The 21,703-nt window shown below is 45.6% G+C and overlaps 1 protein-coding gene across 1 annotated transcript in view; it reads right to left on the bottom strand.

Annotated features, from left to right (window-relative positions):
- Positions 1 to 1,371: 1,371 nt before the first annotated feature.
- LOC107299492 (melanotransferrin-like) overlaps positions 1,372 to 21,703 on the bottom strand; it is a 24,767-nt gene continuing 4,435 nt past the window's right edge. Inside the window, exons 4-18 of the mRNA XM_015828847.2 lie at positions 20,065 to 20,241; positions 17,549 to 17,711; positions 17,393 to 17,457; positions 16,473 to 16,488; positions 14,875 to 14,887; positions 14,541 to 14,781; positions 14,304 to 14,452; positions 12,613 to 12,703; positions 11,615 to 11,668; positions 9,308 to 9,490; positions 8,684 to 8,834; positions 5,170 to 5,252; positions 4,249 to 4,433; positions 2,516 to 2,693; positions 1,372 to 1,424 (exon numbers count right to left, since the gene is read on the bottom strand). Of these exons, the coding sequence (XP_015684333.2) occupies positions 1,372 to 1,424; positions 2,516 to 2,693; positions 4,249 to 4,433; positions 5,170 to 5,252; positions 8,684 to 8,834; positions 9,308 to 9,490; positions 11,615 to 11,668; positions 12,613 to 12,703; positions 14,304 to 14,452; positions 14,541 to 14,781; positions 14,875 to 14,887; positions 16,473 to 16,488; positions 17,393 to 17,457; positions 17,549 to 17,711; positions 20,065 to 20,241 (1,802 nt within the window). The remainder of the gene's footprint in view (positions 1,425 to 2,515; positions 2,694 to 4,248; positions 4,434 to 5,169; positions 5,253 to 8,683; positions 8,835 to 9,307; positions 9,491 to 11,614; positions 11,669 to 12,612; positions 12,704 to 14,303; positions 14,453 to 14,540; positions 14,782 to 14,874; positions 14,888 to 16,472; positions 16,489 to 17,392; positions 17,458 to 17,548; positions 17,712 to 20,064; positions 20,242 to 21,703) is intronic.

The following is a 21,703-nucleotide window of genomic DNA, read 5'->3' as shown; positions in this document are numbered from 1 at the left end:
ATATTCATGGCTCTGCTGCCGACATTCCTGACTTTCTGGGAATAGATCCTGCTTAGTGAGTGAACTTTCCTCATCTCTGTTATTTGTCAATTGTAGTTTCTGTCCCCTTCTTCGTTCCCCTTCGGTTGGAAAGATGTTTCTTTGGGGATTTGTGACTCACAGCCTTAATTCCGCCTCTGAATGTTACAGGAATAATGGTGGCCCTGTCGCTTAGCAGCAAGACCACCCTCGTGACCACTGCTACCACCTTGATAGTTCTCTCCCCTTGTTGTAAAGTACAGGTACCATTTCTGCAAACTTTATTACGGAACCCTTTAGCTCTTTTAAGCTACCACAGAAATCTCATCCCTCTGATGATCCAGGGACCTCTCAGCCACATCCTTGGCTGTGCAGTGATCTGGAGATAGCCTTGCTTATTTAGCTGAACTCTCACACCAGGTGCAGAGGCCAGAAAGGGCTGGGAGCAGATCTGGGTCTTCCTAGAGTTCTTTTTTCAGGTGAAGGGGCACAGCGCTATAAAATACCCCGTGCAATTACTGGCAATGTTACATGATCTTAACTGATCTCAGGAAGGGAAACCTCCAAGGAATCCCACTGTCGTCCACTGGCCTAGGAAAAGGGGTGCCCTCATGGTTGCTGAGCAGATGACGCGGCCATAAAACTGCTAGTAACCTGGGACGCTCATCACTGAGGCAGACGCTTTTGTGTTTAGAGCAGCTGGGCAACAAACAGCTTTAGAGTCCTTGAAGTAAACTTTGGCTGTTGCTTCGGTCAAGAGAAGAATTAAGGGGTGGGGGTCCCGGCTCTTACATCCTGCTAAAGCCAGAGAAACAACATTCCTTTGGTTCCAAGATGGCTGCTTCTTGTCAGGGACTGGGGAAATTGGAGCTGTGACATTGTCTCAACCAACTTCCTTTCAGTTCAGACAGAGCTTTGACTCAGTGAAAAGGGACCGATCCATTCTGAATGCAGAAGTGATGGGAAGCAACCAGAGGGAGATGCAGGTACAAGAGGAGAGTTCCCACACCAGCTTCTCTCTGTCCTGATGGAAGGCAGAGAACAGACAGGGCAGAGCTGAAAAGGTGGCTGGGACTTGCCTGCGTATCCTGGAGATGGGAGGGAGGGAGCAGTGAGAGTGAATCCATTGCACGGATGCCTTCCATTGGCTAACGTACCAGTAGGATACATTCAAAAATGGATTTTCCAAAAGCTGCTGAAGGATATTTGGATGGTGGATGAGAAAATGGCAAAATTGCCATAGACCAGAATCATCATGGGGGGGGGGGGGACTTTGGTGACAGTAAAAGCTTGAATAACTGTCTCCCTCTTTCTTTAGCTGACAAGAGTTGGAGGGAGCATCTCTGGATAACCTCAAGGTTGTGTGGAAGAGGTACAAGTATCCAGCTTGCAAAAGTCTAGGATACCTGAAAACCAAGAATGGCAGCATTAATGTCTCAAAGGGAAATGTGCCCACCAGGGCATCCGAGAGTGCCCCTAAACTTACACAAGGGCAGAATTCAGGTCCCCCACAACAATGATTAAGCAGACAAATACATCTGTGCATCATTTAAATTTATCTCAAAATCTCAGCTACTTGAAAAAGCATTTTATCATAGTGCAGAATTCAATTCTCCGTGTTTCACCTTGCATCTAATTTCAATGCAATCTCAACACTTTAATTCAGGACTTCAGATGTCTTGGAGGATGAGCCCCACCTTCTCCGGCATGGGATGGGAGACGGCAGGGCTCTCTGGTCCTGCTGAGGCTGTGGGGCACGGGGGCTCTGGCCGAGTTATGTGTGGTAGGAGCTGCAGCCTCCAAAAGTGGGTCAGGAAAAAGGTTCTTTTTCCTACTGCCTCCCACAATAGCGTCCTTTAAAAAAATTATTCAATCTTGCCAGGTATTAAGTAGGAACTGTTAGGGACAGAACTGTTGATTTCCAATTTTTCTTCCTGTCCTTAAATTTCACCTTCATCACTGGCTCCAATTCCATTTAATGTAGGAATTCAAAGATCCTGTCAATCTGTTTTTTACTGATAAAGGAACTGTGGGTTCCTTGGTGCTCTCTGAGCTTGGTTGTTTTCTTGCAGATGCTTCGTTACCCAAACTAAGTAAACACATCAGTACTACCATAGTAGGACCCCTCAAGCTGTTTTTTTTTTAATAAGCCACTTTAGGGCTTAAAGTATAAAGTAAATGTGGTTTTTTTTGTTTCTATTCTTATATAGCTTCCTTAAATAGCCTAAGTACATAAACATTATAATTTTGTTTTGGGGTGAATGACTTTAGTTTCTTCTCTGGATGGAGTAAATCAGAGCTAGCTGAGGAATTCTGGGAGCTGAAGTACACAAATCTTAAAGTTGCCAAGTTTGGAGACCCTGGAATAGATGAATTCTAGAATTCTAGAAATCTTTGCTGTCTTTCAATGCATCAACAGTACACAGGCAAGAGAGAAAAGGGAAGTTTGAGCTGAGGGCCTGGTCTGGCATCCCTCTCCTTCACAAGGACAGCTTACCTGCAGAGGTGCAACTGAAGGCGGATTGGGCAAGCTGAAAGAAAGACAGCCCAAGAATCGACTTGAAGTCCAACTGGCCTGTGAAGACGAGGCCTTGAGTAGCATCCTTAAAAAGCAGGTCACTTCCCCCATATCTCAGCGATTCAAAGAGCTGAAAATGGCTGTTCTTGATTGATTCCTGAAAGGAAAGAGGCCAAACTGGAGAGCTGCCAGCAAAGCCTGTTGATGGGGGGAGGAGAAGAGGCGAACAGGTGGACTGCAGCTGATGGCTGTCATTCTTCTGCTTGCTTAGCATTTGCCTCTTTTGCCAGCCTGACATCGGCAATGACAGGAGGGGGAGAGATTGGAAGGTGGGGCGGCTGGGGGGTGGGGGGGTTTGAAGCAGAGCCAGCCCTGACTGTGATAACCTCAATCCAGCACAAGGTCAGCAAAAGGAATGTGGAGATGGGAAAGACTGAATGCAGGTCCGTTTCCAAAACAACCTGAGAACTTTTAATTGGACCTTGACCGATAGCAGGCCAGGAAACAAGGGGACGTTCATTGCATCATTTTTGGGCCAAGCCGACAGATTCCGCCCTGAAAAAAGTGAATTGTGATCTGTCTTCAAGGCTCCGAGGGCAGCGTCATCCCACAGTCCCACGGTTGGAATTTGGGCCCCTGGTCACCAACTTGCATTGATGGTTGCAGCCCCTGCAGTCCCACACCTGCAATCTGTCACCTTCCCAGCCAGCTTCCAACAAGCAACAGGGGAAGCCAGAGTCACTCAATCACCATGGACTCACTTAACGGCAACATGATTTGCTTCATGGTGATTCACTTAATGACCGAGGTAAAAATCAGGTCCTGTCATGTGGTGACTCGCTTAACAACCATAACGCCTAGTATCTGAAATTCCAGTTCCAACTGTGGTCAAGACACGACTATTTTCCTTTTCTTCTTTGTTTGCAGCTGAGGTGCCCAGTTAGAGTCCTTCAAAATGTTTATTAAAACAGTGACATCCATAAGACCAAACATTCGCTCTGCTTGGAAATGCATGTGGGGAGAATGAAAAGAAGCCTCTGGCTAACATAACTGGAGTGCCAAGGAGCGCTACCTCCGGCCTCTCTCCAGGTGCCATCCCTGGAAAAGAGCCTCTGGAGAGGGGCAACTCTAGCCTGGTCAGGAGAGAAGGGCTGAGACGAGAAAGCCTGGAAATGGGCTCAGCTCGCATCAAGACCTCCACCTCATTGGAAGCGGACTTTCTGGCTCCCCTCCAGTCCGTCGCTGCAGCCAAGAAGGGACCCCAAAGACTGGCTGCTTCTGCCCCCTTCAGATGATACACTTTAGAATAGAATACAACAGAGCTGGAAGGGACCTTGGAGGTCTTCTAGTCCAGCCTTTTGCTCAAGCAGGAGAACCTACACCATTCCAGACAAGTGACTGTCCAGTCTCCTTAAAAACCTCCAGTGATGGAGCGCCCAGGATTTCTGGAGGCAAGCTGTTCCACTGGTTAATTGTCCTCACTGTCAGGAAGTTTTTCCTTAATTCCAGGTTGCTTCTCTCTTTAGTCAGTTTCCAACCATTGTTTCTTGTTCTGCCCTCTGGTGCTCTGGAGAATAGTTTGACGCCCACTTGATGGAAATAAAAGTGCAGGAAGACGAACGGACCTGCAGGCAGACATTGTCCCCTATGCCTAGCTTCCTGTTCTGACAAATAATAATCCTGACATGCCTTCAGTCAGCTGTCAAGCTTACCTGGGACTTTGCCAGGAAGTCATGGACCTTAGTGACAGTAACTGGCCGGGTCACCACAACGCTGGGAGGAACACAGCCCAGGTTGCAGGTCCTCCAAGCTGTTATGGCTGCTCGGCTCCCGTCTGGGCAAAGGAGTTCAAAATCCCTGAGAGCGTAGCCGGTGGCCCATCCTGAGCTATTCAGGTCTGCAAGGAACAAAGTAACCGACTTGAACTATTTAGCATCACAACGTTTTCTGCAAATCTCACCAAATAAGGATATGATCATTGCTGATTTTCTGAGCGCTGAACTTGAAGGGCCGAGGACAGAAAGGGGTCCTAGCCCAAAACCAATGGAGGTTTGAAAAGCAGGTGTGAAAAAAAAGCAGAAACGGTGAATCCAGGAGGACTCTCAAACTGCAGACCAGCTCCATGGAGGGAAATGCCATCCAGAGTTAAAGGCAGATTCTCTCTGGACTCTGTCAGTTTCTGAGTCGGCAGCTACTCTTGGCAGGATTCATTCTAAGCCGACGTCTCCCCATCTAGCTGGATATTTGCTGGCTTTGTGCTTGTTGATTTACAAGTGCTGCATCTTCTTGCTGGGACCATCCCTGGTGTTGTTACTGGCTATATGTCCAGGGGCCCCACAGTAAAAGCCCAGCCCAGATCTCTTAGTAGGGTTCTCCCCTACTGGGTTATAATTAGCTCATTGGGAAAGGTGAGGTGGGAGAAGGCAGGCTGTAGCTTCTCCCCTGCCTCAATTCTTCCAGTTGGGCATCTATAATTTAAAATGTTGATAGAGCTGATTGGGGAATTCTGGGAAGTGAAGTTCACAAATCCTAAAGTTGCCAAGGTTTGACAATAACATCTGGAGGAAATTTAACCTGAAAATTATCATGTGGCAATTTACCAAAATCTGAAAAGATAATACAAAATATCTTACAGTCAATGTTCTGAAGTAGGTTATAATGTTCCAAGAGAGCCACATCACCGAAGCTTCTTCCAGCGGGATCACCCAAGAGGCATCTGGAAGATAAAGGAAGAGTGAGCCCGAGCAGCAATTTTATTATAGCTTTTAGCCAATTAAAAAGAATTTAGTCTGAAACTCCTGCCTTCCAGTCCAGCCTTATATCGAGATTATTGTGACCGAGATTTGACTTAAGTCCTTTGAAGCTGCTGGAACCCTGCAACCCGGAGGCTGCGGCTTCACTTTCCGTAGATTTAAGAGTTAAAGAGGCTTTAACGGAATGGAAAAGACAAGGAGAGGAGCAGGTGATAGAGTTAGGAAAAATAAAAAATATTAGCCAAAAGAAACCAAAGGCCTGAAATAAAGAAATAACAGGATATACCACTGCAGGTAGTCCTCAACGTACGACCAAATTTTTGTTGTTAAGCAAGATATTTATTAAATGAATTTTGCCCCATTTTACGACCTTTCTTTCTACAGTTTTTAAGTTAGTAACATGGTTGTTAAGTGAATCTGGCTTCGCCACTGGCTTTGCTTGTCAAAAGATCACAAAGGGAAATCACATGACCCCCCCCCCGCATGCTGCGACCGTCATAAATGTGAGTCAGTTGCCAAGCATCTGAATTTTGATCACGTGACCACAGGGATGCTGCAATCATCATAAGTATGAAAGATGATCATAAGTCACTTTTTTCAATGCCATTGTAACTTTGAATGGTCACTAAATGAACTGTTGTTCATCCAACTGTTGTTGGATCTTGGAGGTCTTCTCGCTCCAAGCTTGCTTTCCAGCAGAAGATCCTACACTATTTTGGACAAGTGTCTGTCCAGTCTCTTCTTAAAAGCCTCCAGTGATGGAGCACACACAACTTCTGGAGGCAACTTCTGTTCCACTGGTTAATTGTCCTCACTGTCAGGAAGTTTCTCCTTAATTCCAGATTGCTTCTCTCCTTGATTAGTTTCCATCCATTGTTTCTTGTCCTGCCTTCAAGGGTTTTGGAGGAATAGGGTGACCCTCTTCTTCTTTGTGGCAGCCTCTCAAATACTGGAATACTGCTATCTTCCATCATCGTCATCATGGCACTGAATATCCATCACCATTCTCTATATCTACCACATTTATAAACTATTTTTGCCTTGAAACTTCTCATCTCTCTCTTCTGGAGGATCTCATCAACTCCATCCAATCACAACTTTTTCATCCTTTCCTTCCGTTCAACCCTTAATAAGGTAATTGTAGGTAATTGCTTTGCTTTTGGTTGTCATTCCTTCTCTCTATATGACCAAATTACCTCAAATGTATTTCTTTCCTATTAAACCTACGTCTCGATTAAGTCCACTATCAGGTATGATTCTATTTTAACCCACTTACTTCCTGAATATCCCCCTTCACCTCCTTCCATTGGTGTTTCTTCTGATATATCCAACTCTTATTTCAAGATAAGAAAATGAGCAGAAGCACACTCTCTCTCTCTCTCACACACACACATATTTATTTTGACATTCATTTGTTGCATTATTTAAAATTAGTAGTATTTGTACAATTTAAAATTTTTCCATCCATTTCCCCATCTTCCCCAAGGTACCTAACTTCATCTACTTGCTCTAGATTTTCACAATTTATGTATAATTATGTATACAGTACTTCCTTTGTATAGAACTGCCTTGGTCTTTGATTTATTCATTTTCAGATCAATTCACAGCATCAGGGAATCTAAAATTCGCTGTAAATAATTTGGGTTTTCACCAAAAAGGCAGCATTCTCTGCATACTAGAGTAGCTGGAAATTTACATCCCCGATCAACTTATTTCCAGTATCACTGCAGGGACTCTCCATGCAATTGTCCATAAATACATTAAATAACTATGAAGATATCATACATCCTTCTTACTTTAGTTTCTAAGGATTCCATTTATTCATGTACATTATTTATTTCCATCATATATTACTCTTCCTGCATCCAGCAGCCAACTTCCAGCTCTGTATCTTTTGATTAGCATCAGAAGTTCCAAAAATATGTTGAAATTCACTGTTTATTGGTCACATGATTTTAACCTAATTTAGAGGGAGCAAATATGATCAGCTTTCTCTGTCAGCCCTTCTTCCTTTTTCTTATACATGTGTGTGTGAGAAAGATATAACAGTCAGCTTGTGCCTACATATGGTGCACGCTCTCTCTCTCTCTGTTCGTGTGTGTGTGTCTTTAAGTCAGTGTTGACTCTTGGCAAGGGTCTAGGACAAATCGCCATGGCCAGCTCGCCATGGGACAGAACAGAATAACAGAGTTGGAAGGAACCTTGGAGGTCTTCTAGTCCAACCTGCTCAGGCAGGAAACCCTATACCATTTCTAACAAATGGGTGTCCAATCTCTTCTTAAAAACTTCCAGTGTTGGAGTATTCACAACAACTGAAGGCAAGTTGTTCTACCAATTAATTGTTCTGTCAGGACATTTTTCCTTAGTTGTAGGTTGCTTCTCTCTTTGGTTAGTTTCCATCCTTGTCCTGCCTTCAGGTGCTTTGGAGAATAGGTTGACCCCCTCTTCTTTCTGGCAGCCCCTCAGATATTGGAACAGTGCCATCATGTCACCCCTCGTTCTTCATTAAATTAGACATACCTAATTCCAGCAATCATTCTTTATATGTTTTAGCCTCTAATCCCCTGGTCATCTTTGTTACATTTCTCTGCACTCTCCTTAGAGTCTCAACATCTTTTTTACATCGCGGTGACCAAAACTGGATGCAGTAGTATTCCAAGTATGGCCTTACCAAGGCATTATAAAGTGACATTAACACTTCACGTGATCTTGATTCTATCCCTCTGTTAATGCAGCCTAGGACTGCGTTAGCTTTTTTGGCAGCTGCAGCACATGGCTGGCTCATATTTAAGATCCCTCTCACGGTTACTACCTATACTGTACCTGTGCATTTGGTCTTTCTTGCCTAAATGTAGAACAAAATGTAGGACAATTTGCCATGGGACAATTCAACATTGTATTAATTGCTTCATTCAGTTACTTTTATTACTGATGACCACGTTTTCATCAAAATTATTTGTAACTCTTGTATTTCTGAATTGACTTTATTTATTTTATTATTATTGGCCACGGTTCCATTTAAATTAATTTAACTTTTTTATTTGTTAAATTGTCCTGCAGCGATTTGGCCATCGCGGGTTGTCCCATTCGGCTTGGCAATTTCCTGGACTAATCCCTGCAAATTTCTCAGCGAGATTTTTGGAAGTGGTTTTCCCTTGCCTTCCCAGGGCTGAGAGACAGGGAATGTCCCAAGAATTCACAGTCTCCTGGTTCCTAGGCTGGTACTTTAAATCACTATGCCAAAGTGCCTCTCCTTGTGCTTATATACAAAGGAATTTTGAAAACCCCAGACAAAATCACAAGTCCCAAAGTCAGGAGACCCCCTAGCCCTTAAGGCATGGCTTTGTAGTAGCATTTTACTAAGAAGTGAAACTTTTTCTCCAGGGTGACTCACCTGAGGGCCCCCAGATTGCCATAGTACCGTTCATGATGATTAGCTGCACACCTGGAAGACCCCTTGCCTCTCCCCTCTTGTCCAATGCACACTTTGCACAGATTTCCACTGGCTCCTGGCATGCAGCCTTTCCAAAAAAAATTCTGGTATGCTTTGAGAAGGAGAAAGGGCAGCGGTTACTCAGCGGAATTATGCGACTGGTTTTTCATTTACTGCACTCACTGCACATAGACAAACCAGCCAGCCAATGTGGGTAGCACTGCCAAGTAAAAAAAATGGTTTCTTGGAATATTGGTAAAGGGGCCTTTCTCCAGTGTTCTGGTTACAGTGCAAAATCAGGGAGGGGTGGGAGGCAGTGTACAGAAAAGCATCATTGCTACTATTTGGGTAAGTACTCAGTGCCCCTCGGTTTGCAGGAGCATAACCTCTGCCGAGCAGCAGCTGGAGAACAAGAGTGAAGGAACAGGTGCTGCCTCCTTGAGCTCCTATTGTGCCTATTGTGGTTCGTGAACCCTTCTACCCCCATCCTGACACCTTCAAAATATCTTATTCCTACCCAAAAGGAAGAGCAGCCCAGGTCTCTTCGTGAACCAAGCTCTTCACTAGGCAGACGGGAGTGCTTACCAGAGGTGAGGTTGCAGCTGCAGCTGCCATTTTCCGGGGCCCCGACGGTGTACTGTGAAAGCAGCAGCCACCCTCCTGGGCTGTACACGTGGCTGTGGCAGGAGCGCTTTCCCCTCAGGGTGTACCGGTTTACTTGATGGTTAGCCTTTCTCACCAGGGCGACGGTATAGACTGGAGGAAGACCTGCATTGCGAGAACACACCGTTACCATGAGGCAATAGAATAGAATAGAATAGAATAGAATAGAATAGAATAGAATAGAATAGAATAGAATAGAACACAACAGCACAGCACAGCACAGCACAGAACAGAATAAGAAGTTGGAAGGGAACTTGGAGGTCTTCAAGTCCAACCTCCTGCTCAAGTAGGGGACTCTATACTATTTCAGACAAATGGTTGTCCAGTCTCTTTTTGAAAAACTCTAGTGATGGAACACCCACAACTTCTGGAGACAAGCCATTCCACTGATTATTGTTCGAACCATCAGGAAATTTCTCCTTAGTTCTAGGTCAGATGTCTTTTTCTTCCGTTTCATCTGTTACTTCTTTTTCTGCCTTCTGGTGCTTTGGAGAATAGGTTGACCCCCCTCGTCTTTGTGGCAGCCCCTGAGATATTGGAACACTGCTATCATGTCACCTCTAATCCTTTTCTTTGTTAGGCTCAGTGCTTTTTTTCTAAAAAAAAAAAAAAAAAAAAGGTGCCAGAACTCATGTCATACAACCCACCTTGCCTACCCTACAAGGTTCCATCCAAAAAAGGTGCTGGAACTCCGTTCTGGGCGTTCTATGAGAAAAAAAGCCCTGGTTAGGCTACTCCTATCTAGTTCCCTTACCCATTCATCAAACAGTTTAGCCTCCAGCCCCCTAATCATCTTTGTTGCTCTTCTCTGCATTCTTCAAGATCTTTTTTATATTGTGACCACCAAAACTGGATGCAGGATTCCCAGTGTGGTCTGACCAAGGCAGAATAAAGCAGTACTAACACTGGAACTGGAGAACACGGAAACTTTGCCATGGCAAGCAAGAGCTTTATTCAACTTCCCAATTACTTGGATTCAACTCCCAAAATTCCCAGGCAAAGTGCTAGAAGCTGAAGTCCCACATATCTGGAGGAAACTAGATTGTTTTTTAAGGAGGCACAGTCCGTTTCTGGAGAGAGTGAGGAAGGGAGATATGAAAGATCTGTTACCAAAGCAAAGAGGGGTGAAACCTATGAAGTCAACAGCAGACAGAAAAAATATTGAGAAAAGCTAGGACAGACCTCCTCCCTAATTTCCCCATCAGGCTCAAAGAACCAAGATTGACAAGTGGCGTGACTTCTGAGTAATTTAGTTTTATTATTGTTTGCCTACAGACAGAATTGTGCCAACCTAAACCAATTATCAGTTTAATGGCTCGGAAGGATCCGTCCTTACTCTCTTCCTATCTACCAGACATTCCAAGCTTCGGGATCTCTTTGCCCCGTGTTCCATATTCCTGACCATATTCAACAGCAGAGTATTAAAGGAGGACGAGGTATGGTACAATCATGCTTGCAGGATTCTATTATTAGGGCCACTCTCAATAAAAATAGACTTAATCTTCTTGAGGAGTTGATTCTCTGCTTGGTCTGTCTGGTGTGGCTATTTTACATCTCCCCAGCACTTGCCTGCTTTTACGGAAGGGATAGAGGGGCTATTCACCTATTACTTGAGAACAGCCATAGTTTTGTAACTCTAGAAAATGCTTTCGGTTGCTTTGACCGCCAATGTCGCACAGGGCAGCTGCAGAAGAGGGCAGAGAAATTCTGTGTGACCTGTCTCTCAAAAAGAACTGCACTACTTTTCCATCTATCACATTTACTCTGTTTATTTTATGTCATTCAAGGAACATTAATTTTCAGCACAAATGAAAAAAGCATAAAGAAAACATACCTTTCAAGCAGTTAAAAGCAATCCTTAAAAAAACTTCTGATCTTTCAGAAAATTTTGAGATGTTCCCCGTTTACCTGGAACTACGGTGCTAGAGTCCTGCTTCCCAGAAACACCCTTGTCTCTGGGTCCTTGACCCAGAATGTGTGCTCAGACGGGAGAGGAGGTTCCACCGGAGTACAGTCCGATAGTACCACCGAATTTATTTGGTGATAACTCGTCTCTCGTCTGAAAGACCTGCTGGCCAGTAAGTGCCATTTTCCTTAATTCCCAAATATGTTAATCAGCCTACTACAGCAAGAGAGCATTAGAGCAGGGCAAACCATGTGCCAAAGCAATGCTGGAGGAACAGTACAGCACCCACGGCACTTCCTCTGTTGGTGCTCACTCCCACTTACCCCCAACGTGGGCCAACGTCTCCGGTTCCACCCTTGTGGGAGCACATCCTTCTCCTGCGCAGACGAGACAGAAGGCTGAAGAGCTGCTCTCCAGGGCTCACCAGACAAAAGCAGTGGGCTAAAAAACTGACAACGCCACAAGTTTGCTCTCAGGCAGCAAATGGCCTTCTCCCTCACATATGAGAGCCGCACAATGACTGGACTGGGATCTTCTGGCCCAGGATTTGAGCAATCTGGCCTCTCTCTCCTTCAGAAGCACAAGGCAACTGAAGTAGCCTGTGACAGAACAGCGCTGCGTAGTTCAGTGGTTCTCAACCTTTTTAATGCTGCGACCCCAACCGGTCGTAAGTCGAGGACTAAACCGGTCGTAAGTCAAGGACTAAACCAGTCGTAAGTCAAGGACTACCCAACTGGTTGTAAGCCGAGGACTTTCCCTGCCCGGGAGCACCGTGCATGCGCGGTTCCGCCCCCTGCGCCGGCCGAGGCGTAGCTGGCAAGCGGCAGAGACGGAGCAGGCCGACCACCAGCTGGCCCAGCCCAAGGGAGGTAAGGCACCCGCCAGAAAAGGGGGAAAAAATGGCGGACAAAACAAATGGCGGACAAAAAAAATGGCGGACAGCCTTGCTTGGCGACCCCCGTGAAATGGTCGATCGACCCCAAATGGGGTCCCGACCCACAGGTTGAGAACCGCTGGCGTAGTTGCTTTGTGTTACAATTCTCATCCTCTCCAGCCAGTCTTCCCTTGCAGGCCTCGTCTTTTTAGTTTGTAAGCATAAGGGCAACCCCCCCCTCCAGATCTTAAACTGACATCATCTTTCCAACTGATGCTTTGAAAGACTAAACATTTTGCACGTCATCCAGACTGTTGCTCCTCAAGAGCCATTTTGGTCAGAAAACCAGCACTTCCCCAGATGCTCCAATGGGCTTTTCCCCATCTCTAAGGGCATGCCTGGTGTTCCATTTTTCTGTTTATGATTTTAATGAAAATCAGATCTTACCATAACACTCTGCCGCAACAGGGGCGAGCGTGCAGATCTCCGCAAAGTACGCGTGGGTGGCGTCCAGCGTGACAGCATCTGCCTCGTTTTTCTGTCAGGGGAAGAACCACCCGGTCAGCCGCGAGAGGCCTGCTCTTTTCAGAGGAAAAACTGCTCTTGCCAGGTGTGATGCTCTGGCTGGGACCACAGCCTTGGCCAGCCAGATTGGAGTAAGGAAATAACGGATCTCAGAAAGTGAAATGGGAACCCAAACTTCTTAGAATGTCATGTCATTTCTTGGGCAGGATTTGTATATTTTAAGGCATGGTTTATTTAAGCATGGTTTATTTAAATAAACCAGAATTGGCTGGGTTCACAAGCCATAATTGTTGGACTAATGTTATGCTATGCCTCAAGCAAATCACCCAACAGCTTAGCGCAGAGGGCCATGTTCAGTGGTGGGATTCAGCTGGTTTGTACCACTTCGGCAGAACCGGTAGCTAATTTTTTGTTGCCCAGGCCCAGAATGGACTTCCGGAAGCGGCATCCACACAGAGAACCGGTTGTTCACCTATTTGAATCCCACTGCTGGCCATGTTCCCCAAGGACCACTCTTTTTTTTGGCTCGCTGAGCTTCCCAAATATGATCATTGAATAAGTAAGCTGTTTTCCGCCATTTTGATGTGGAAGGTTCAAGTAAATTATTGTGTGAGCCATAAAATAAGTGTATCAAGTGAAAAACGAAGAGGACCTCCAACTTCACTCTTCCCAAACCAGCTCTGCACTTGTGGCCGATGCAGTTCCACTCAGTCAGTTCCCTGCTGACTTAGTGCCATGCATGAGTCAAAGGTTTCAGCTCCTTCCTGCTGCTCCGAAGTCTCTGCCTGCCTCTGCACGAGGGGCTGCTTGCCTAGTGAGACCAGGTTTCTGTTTCTAAAATGCCCAGGACTGAAAGCTACGTAGCAAGGTGAGCGGGGGCTTATCTTCCCTCCCATCGCTTAAAACCCACAATTCATTGCATGCCTGGATCAACTAATCCTAGCAGGATCCCGTGAGCCAGTCTCTCTGGCAGAGAGGTGGGCTCAGAGTTCCAATCCTATGTATAGACACCTAGTCCGAGTCCAGAGGTACCCCTCACACCCCTCCTCCGTGCAATTTTGATAAAAGCCCTACATGCCTTGGGACCAGGTTATTTTCCCAGTCATATCTGCCCAACCCTCTGGAGCGGGGAGGCAGGGAATGTTGGGGGTCCCCTCTCCCTCCCCCTTTCCATTTAGGAGGACCCAAAAGAAGGCCCTTGTCTACGGTGGCTCCCTTCCTGTTGAACATCATCCCTGCAGACAGGATTGGGCCCCGATCTGACACTCTTTTGCAAGGCCCTGAAGGTGTGCTACTGGCAGTGGGCCTGGAGACCCCAGGATGATACGGAGACCATCAAGTGGTTCATCTGATTATTGTCACCAGGGAGTGGTGGGGTTATTGCTTTTTTGTACTGGGGTTTTATTCTTTGTAAGCTGCCCAGAGTCACTGAGAGTGGGTTGGGCCGCCATATAAATTTTCTTAAATAAATATACCCCCCCCCAAAAAAAAAAATGGGGAGAAAAGCCAAATTAGGCCATAGCTCTGTTGGGGAAAGGCTTGGCTCTCTCCCTCCTACCTCCGTTTTAACCCATTTTTCCACAGGAAATAGTGCCTTTGAAGAAACCACTCACCTTGATGAGCTCAATGCAGCTGATCATGGAGTCTGCCTGGACACAGACCAGGGGGTCAGACCTGGCATTCAGAGCCCACTCCTCACATTTACGGAGCTCCAGGTCACTGATACAGCACCAGCGCACCAGGCTGTTGGACAGAGAGCTCCCTGGGGCAGCAGGAGAATGACAGTCAGAGGTGAGAGGAGAAGCTGCCTGGCCCAGACGCTGGGTGCTAGAGAATGCGCGTTCCCTCACCTTCATGTCCCAAACCCTGCAGGAGGGCGACATAGTCGAGGCCAAGAACCTGGGTGATCTCGGTCTCTTCTGCCAGCAGCCGCAGGTGCTGAGTGGCATCGTGGAACAGCAGGTCCCTCCCTCTGAACGGTGCAGACGCAAAGAGCTCAAACCTGCCTTTTTCTTTTCCGCCCTTTCCAAACAGGTCCTGGGAACCAAAGCCAGTGATCACAAGTCCTTGGACCCAGGCAGCAAGCAGGCCCTACCCAGGGCAGGGGATGGGGATGCATCTGCCAAGAGCCACACCACCCACAAGCTCCCACAACCTCCACACAGGTCAAATGGAGGCGCTCACCTGATCGCCGAAACTAGCAGCAGGAAGACGAAAAGGGGGTTTAATTTAACTGGAACAGGTTTCTGGGGCAGAATCGTCCTCAGATAGGACATATGCCCAACCACCCTCCTGATGCCCTCAAAACTATGTTTTTTTTCCCTGGCTACATTGCCACCTGGTTCTGGGCAACTGGGATTTCTGTGTGCTCCTCAGTACTATGTATTTCAAAAATCTTCTTCCAGGAGGTTGGCTCTGGGGATGCGTGTGGGCAGGCAGACTTGAAAACATCCCCACAGCAACTGGATCCTGCCACTGCCAGGCTACCAGTCACCAACATTTACACCTTCTCTTTTCCTGCCAGTAGGAGAGTACACCGCAAATTTTGTGTGACATTCTTGGGGAACTGCCTCAGAGCACCATCACAACACATCACTTGCAGAAGAAGCTCCAGTGATGACATCGTTTCCAGTTATAATAACAGGCTAGCTAAATTAGGCCCAGGCAAACAAGTGTCTACATTTATGTCCAGTTTGCTAAAAATGGAAGGACACATGCCTTGTTTGGCTTAATTTATTTTAAGCCAACATTTCTGGCTAAGAATCTTCTAAAATAAAACTAAGTTGTAACATATTTCTCCTTCTACCCAGCTATGAGGTAGCGAGGAAGAATCCTTGAGTCCACATGCTCTCTGCAGGCTCCTTTCTCCTCAGTTATTTGTTATTTGTTAAATTTATTTCCTGTCTATCTCTCCGTGGGGCTACTTTTGCCGACTTACAACAGTAAAAATAAAGAAATGACAAGAAGTGTAAACTAAACAGTAGCAAAATATTGAAACAGCAAAATAAACAATGAAATAAACAATGAAAATGCAATAATGAGATTAAAAGATGACTGGGGAAGAGAAGCAGGGAATGTGGGGGGTGGGGGTGGAGTTTGCTATCGATCTAGTAGCCACCCCCGTTCTTAATTCTGAATCATGGCTTAACATCTTATATCAATCACAGCACGTTTTGCCTCCCTTGGAGCCTTATTTTTTCCTCCTTAACAGTCACATCCTCCCAAATGCCTTTCGGCTGACGTGCCTTTCCCCAGGGGGCAGTGAGGCTGCTCAGAGACATCTGAGATCGCAACAGGAGAAGCACCTACAAAGTTTGCCAGTGGGTGTGATTGAGGAAGAGGGACTCAACCACCCTGAGATTTCCTGTAAAATCTCGCAATGGGGAAAATTATTATTTTGGGAGCCAGAGCAATCGGTGTCAAAGAGTCACTTCCATCAGCTAAGCAACAGGAAATAAATCTGGATCAAACGCTTGGAGGGGGGAATGATGTAAACCAGTCTTTCAACTTTAGCAACTTGAAGATACCTGGACTTCAATGTCCAGAATTCCCAGCTGGTGTGTGTTACCTGAAGTCCGTGGTCGGGGTTTAGTCGAGGGATGGACTCTTAGTCTTAGACGTGGATAAACGGTCCTTTATGGACTTACTGGAACTCTTTAAAGAATTGATAGAAGACGTTCAACGCCGCACACTGTTATCGCGCCGGACCAGGCAACGGGTCCAACGTCCATCTCATCCGGCAGTTTCCGCGTCGCCTAGGTAGCGGACAGAGCAGCTCGTACTCTTCCCGTTCCAACTCTTTGGAAGAGGAAAAAGAGAGCTTCACAAGCTGAAAGCAGAGCCCACAGAGCAGAAGACCCCCCCCCTCCCCATCTCCGCCTCACCACAGGACAGAAGGACTGCAGCTTACTCAGCTATTAAGAGGGCAAAACAACTGGCCTGGTCCTGGGTGCGGGGAGGAGAAAGACAATGAGTTCTGGGGTCCTTGGCATGGTTTCCTGACCAGTCTTCTTATCAAGAGTGATAAGAAGGGAGATTTAGGTTGAAGATGAAAGATCAACATATTACCATGAAGAGTACAGCTCTTGGAAGGAAGGATTAGCAAATGACTCACAAGGAGTAGAGAGGCAGTTGATCAAGGCATATCTTTCTTTCTTTCTCAATGGATTATGCTCAGACTATACATAAACCAAAAAGCGCTATATCTTGCAAAGAAAATCAAATCAGGATAGGTTGCCACAACCTCTTGTCACTAATGCTGCGGGTCCTGTCAGCCCGATTAGTCCGGCCGGCAGGGTCCAGGAGGAGGGTCTTCTCTGCTGTGGCTCCTGCCCTCAGGGACAGGTGAGGTTGGCCCCAACCCTCCTATCGTGCCATAAGGACCTAAAGACGTGGCTCTGCCAGTCGGCTTGGGGCCCCAGTGGGGGATCAGCACAATGGAGGTGGTTGACTGAGTAACAACAGATCCCACCTCCCTCCCCCCACGCCTCCCCAGGTGTCCTGGGTTTTAACATCTTTTTATGTTTTAACTGCATAGGTAACTGTAAGCCACCCAGAGTTACCCTTTGGTAAGATGGGTGGGCAATAAATTTTATAAATAAACAAACAATGCAACAGAAGAGGATAAAGTTTGATCTCAACAGTGGAGGGTCCCTTTTAATCAACTGCAAAAGTCAGACAATGTCCTGGGCCAAGTGTTTACCTGTAGCACTTATGACTGTGAGGTGATCCACAAACGCCACATCCGCCAGCCCCAACGTCAGGCACCTGCACAGGTGAGAGGGAGGTCAGCTGACGAGCTCCTCCGCCTCGCTTCTAAGTCCATTAGGATGAAGCCCCAGGAGGAACACGAGACCACCTGAAGGCACCCTCCGAGCCGTAGAAGGGTTCGCGACGGCTAGCCTCGCAGAAGTGGTTCTTGTCCCAGATGTACGACTTCGGCCCTTGGCAGAGAGCGCAGAGCTTAGGATAGGTAGCTCCGATGCCAGGGATGCAGCTGGCATTGAAATAACCACTGATTGCTGGCAACAGAAGAAGAGCGGAATGAAAAGCAGATACGCATGAGGGGCACGTCTAGTACAGGGAGCGTATGTTTTCACGGAAGGCAGCCCGAACTACTGGGATTTGTGGACTTATTTCAACAAAGTGTACCTGAGGCTGCGTCTTAAGGACCACTTTACATAAACAATTTATCCAGAGTTGTCTGGCTTACTCATGAGGCACACAACACACTGTGGTGCAATCCATCTTCTCTAAATAGCCCATCTGTCAGGCTTCAGAACCCATTCTGAGTTACTTCAAAGCTGTTTCCTTTATTGTTCTTCACCTACAGACAGAAATTTTGCCAAATTAAAGCAAACTACTTGTATCATTTAAACTATACACAAGAATGGCCATTTTATTTGTTTTAATTGTTGCATAGTCTCTCATCTTCGTTAGCCATCCAGAATTATGTATGACTCTGCTGTAGAAACTGAAATTATGAATAAATGAAAAAATTATCTGAGCCCTAAGATGGAGCGTTCACTTTGTAAGGGCCTTCCAGTCCAAACAGGCCGATATCTAATGCAGAGGCCCCCAACCTTTTGGGCACCAGGGACCGGTTCCGTGGAGAAAGGTTTTTTTGCGGACCGGAGGGGGCCTGGTTTTGTGTGTTGCCTGCATCTCGCGGATGGGGCTTTGCTTGTTTGTGCAGACCAATTGCTGGCCTGCCGCGGCCCAGTACTGGTCCACGGACCAGGGGTTGGGGACCCCTGATCTAATGTAATGATCTAAGAAAGGTAAAGGCAGGAGTCCCGGAGAACCCTCAAATCACAGACTTGCTGCTTTGGGGAGTGCAATCTTATCTAGACCTGAAGTTGAACCAGATTGGTTATCTAGAACAGCATCTCCATTTTGCTGGGATTCAGTGTGAGGCTGTTTTATCCAATCTCAGCCTTCCAGATACCTAAAAAGGACCCCCACAGCCTCTCTGCCCGGGACAGCAGCACACAACATATATGGCTTCCTCACCTCAGATTGACAAGTGTTTCCTGTAAATGTAGAGCTAAATCAATACAGGGAATCCCTGACTTACAAGAGTTCACTTAGTGACCTTTTGAAGTTACAACACGACTGAAAAAAGCGACCCATGAGTGTTTGTCACACTTACAACCGTTGCAGCATCTCCATGGTCATGTGATCAAAATTTGGACACTTGGCAACCGGTTCATATTTATGATGGTGGCCGTGTCACGTGATCCTCCTTTTGCGACCTTCAGACAAGCAAAGTCTATGGGGAAGCCAGATTCACTTAACAACCCTGTTACTAACTTAACAACTACAGTGGTTCACTTAACAACCGTGGCAAGAAAGGTCATAAAATGGGGCAAAAAATACTTAATAACTGTTTTGCTTAGCAACATAAATTTGGGGCTCAATTGTGGCCGTAAGTAGAGGACTACCTGTAGCACCCCACACTGGAGAAGACATGTACTCCCCCATGAATATCAACTAGAACTACCCACCTAGGAGAAAGTAGAGCCACTCTATATTTCCCTTCCTTCTAGCCCTCGCAGGGGTCTAGCAAGAGAACAGAGTCAAACCTCACCAAGGGGTCTCGCAGGGCCAGGAGGGGGGCACCCCTCCAGGCTCTGAGGTAAGCCCCAGAATGGCCCAGGGGTGTCTCAGCCCTGAGCTAAGGCTGGAAATCTTACTAGAAGGGATCTAAATAATTCACTTTGGCAACTAATGCAACGTGATTTGTTTCTGAAATGTGAGCCCAATCGCTGCGGTTGCAGACGATCATATCTGGCAGTGGCACACAATGTTTCTTTACGCAGACTATCCTGTCATCACTGAAACCTTCCGAGAAATGCATCAGCCGAGAGCTGGTGACACGGCACCCAACTGTTTATAAAACATTACAGCTGAACAATACAGCTCAAGTCCCTCCAACTACTTATTCTAAAACATGTTAACATTTTTGTCCCAAATCTCACCAACTGTGAGATTTTGAGTATTTTATTTCTTTATTTTATTTTGGCATCTCACCACCAAATACTTTCATGCTGTTAGGGAATGATTGGTTTAAAGTATAGTGTATTGTGTGAACCCAGCCATAGTGTGAATGTCATGAACTGTGAGGCCTTCTTATGGCATTATGGAATGACCCAATATGTTCAGGCAATGGTCATTCACAATGGCCAGACACTATTACAATATGATATATGATATATATGATATATGATATATAATTCAACCATTGTCAGGAGTCCAGTATGGTATAATATCAAGCTCAAATATATTTGTTCCCATCTTATAGCTCACCATTCATCTATTAGAATCAAGTACCTATGGAGATATAATCCTAGATTATAACTCTTGTCCACTCACCTTGGCTGAGGGACTGGCCTGAGACCCACATCAGATCACTCCTAGCTAAGAGGAAGCCCATGGGAATGCTCCAGCCTGAAGTCCACCTAGCTCCATTATGGCAACTTCGGACTCCTTTGAGCCTTTGGAGATCCAGCATCCCACGCTTGGCCACAGCCACTGCAAATACACAGCTACCTAAGACAGAGAAAGTTAGAGTGGAAAAAACATTCACCTCTGGAGAACAAAACTGAATCTTTTGCATCAAACATGGTACTCCTGATTGACAAGGAGCCTAACCCAAAAGCATTTTGAAACATTGTGTTCTGCAGTATTTTATTTTCTTAGTTTAAATTCAATCCGAAAGAAGTTATTTCAAGTCATGTGATACCGGAGATGTATCTCCAGCAGAATGACTAATGCCAGGGCTTTTGTCCAATGAATTTTTTTGGTGAAAGTGTAAATAAAACAATAAATCTTGGCCTTACTGAAATAGTTCTTTACCTACAATGGATGGAAGGATCTAAATATACTGCTCCTCCTGTTAGCTTCAGAGGCCAAATGCTTTTAACACTCTTTCCTTATACAAGAGACTCTCTTTCCCAGTTCTTGAAAATAAAGCACTGGTAGCACTCTGCTCAATTGCTTTTCTTTGCATTTACAGAGACTCAAAGTCGACCTTCAAGAAGGCCAGTCCAATGGAACCTCTCTGGACAAGGAGAGGACAAGTGAGACCACATGACAGTAGTCAGCTCATGGATTTGAGTGGCAGGAGATGAGGGAAGCCATTATGCTCTCAACTGCAGCAGAGCATATGTGGGTAAGAGGTTCATCAAGCCTCATTTTCTAAGCACTTTTGGAATATAACTATTTTAAAGTTAAAAGAGGTCTTCCCAGCCACGAGTCTGAAAAACTATGTGGTGAGTGATCCTTTGTTCCAGAAAGCAGGGAAAAAATAATTAATAATTTAAGTAAATGGAAAAAAACTAAATAAGAATTTAATCCAAGAAAGTTTGAAGCAAACTAAGGGACCAAATAAATTTTAAATATTTGATTTAATATTTGAAATATGATAGAATAATAACTTTATTGTCACTTTGAATGTACACTAATCGGCATACATTAAAATGAAATTTCGTTGCATACAGCTCTCAAAGGGTCACCACCTCCAATATACACTACATTGATTATCTTTTCTAGGATCTTCCCAGGTATTGATGTTAGACTGATTGGTCTGTAGTTTCCTGGGTCTGTTCCCCCCACCCTTTCTTGAAGATGGGAACCACATCAGCCGTTTTCCAATCCTCTGGTTATTTCCCCCCCCCCTCCAGTATTTATGAAAGATGTGGTGCAATTAATGTAGTAAAATGAACAATTGCTAGAATAATGATGTAATGCATAATCACTGGGAAAATTCACTGGGAAAGTTCTGTGTCAGTAATATGTGACTAACCAAATGCACATTGCACATAGATACTTTGTATGTAGCAAAACCTACCATTGTATGCCCGTGAGAAACGATCCTAATGTATTACAATGTGTGTAGTCCTTTGTTCCTGAAAGAAGGATAGTATAAAACTGAAGACTAATCCCGCCCTCCTTGTTCAGAATTGCCTGTCTCCATTGTGCTTCTGAACCTGCGCAATAAACCTCTCTGCTA

This window comes from Protobothrops mucrosquamatus, unplaced genomic scaffold, assembly GCF_001527695.2.
Source record: "Protobothrops mucrosquamatus isolate PMUCROS unplaced genomic scaffold, P.Mucros_1.0 scaffold5015, whole genome shotgun sequence".
Lineage (NCBI taxonomy): Eukaryota > Metazoa > Chordata > Lepidosauria > Squamata > Viperidae > Protobothrops > Protobothrops mucrosquamatus.
The sequence above is the reverse complement of the archived record's forward strand: the minus strand, read 5'-3'. Positions and strand labels throughout refer to the sequence as shown.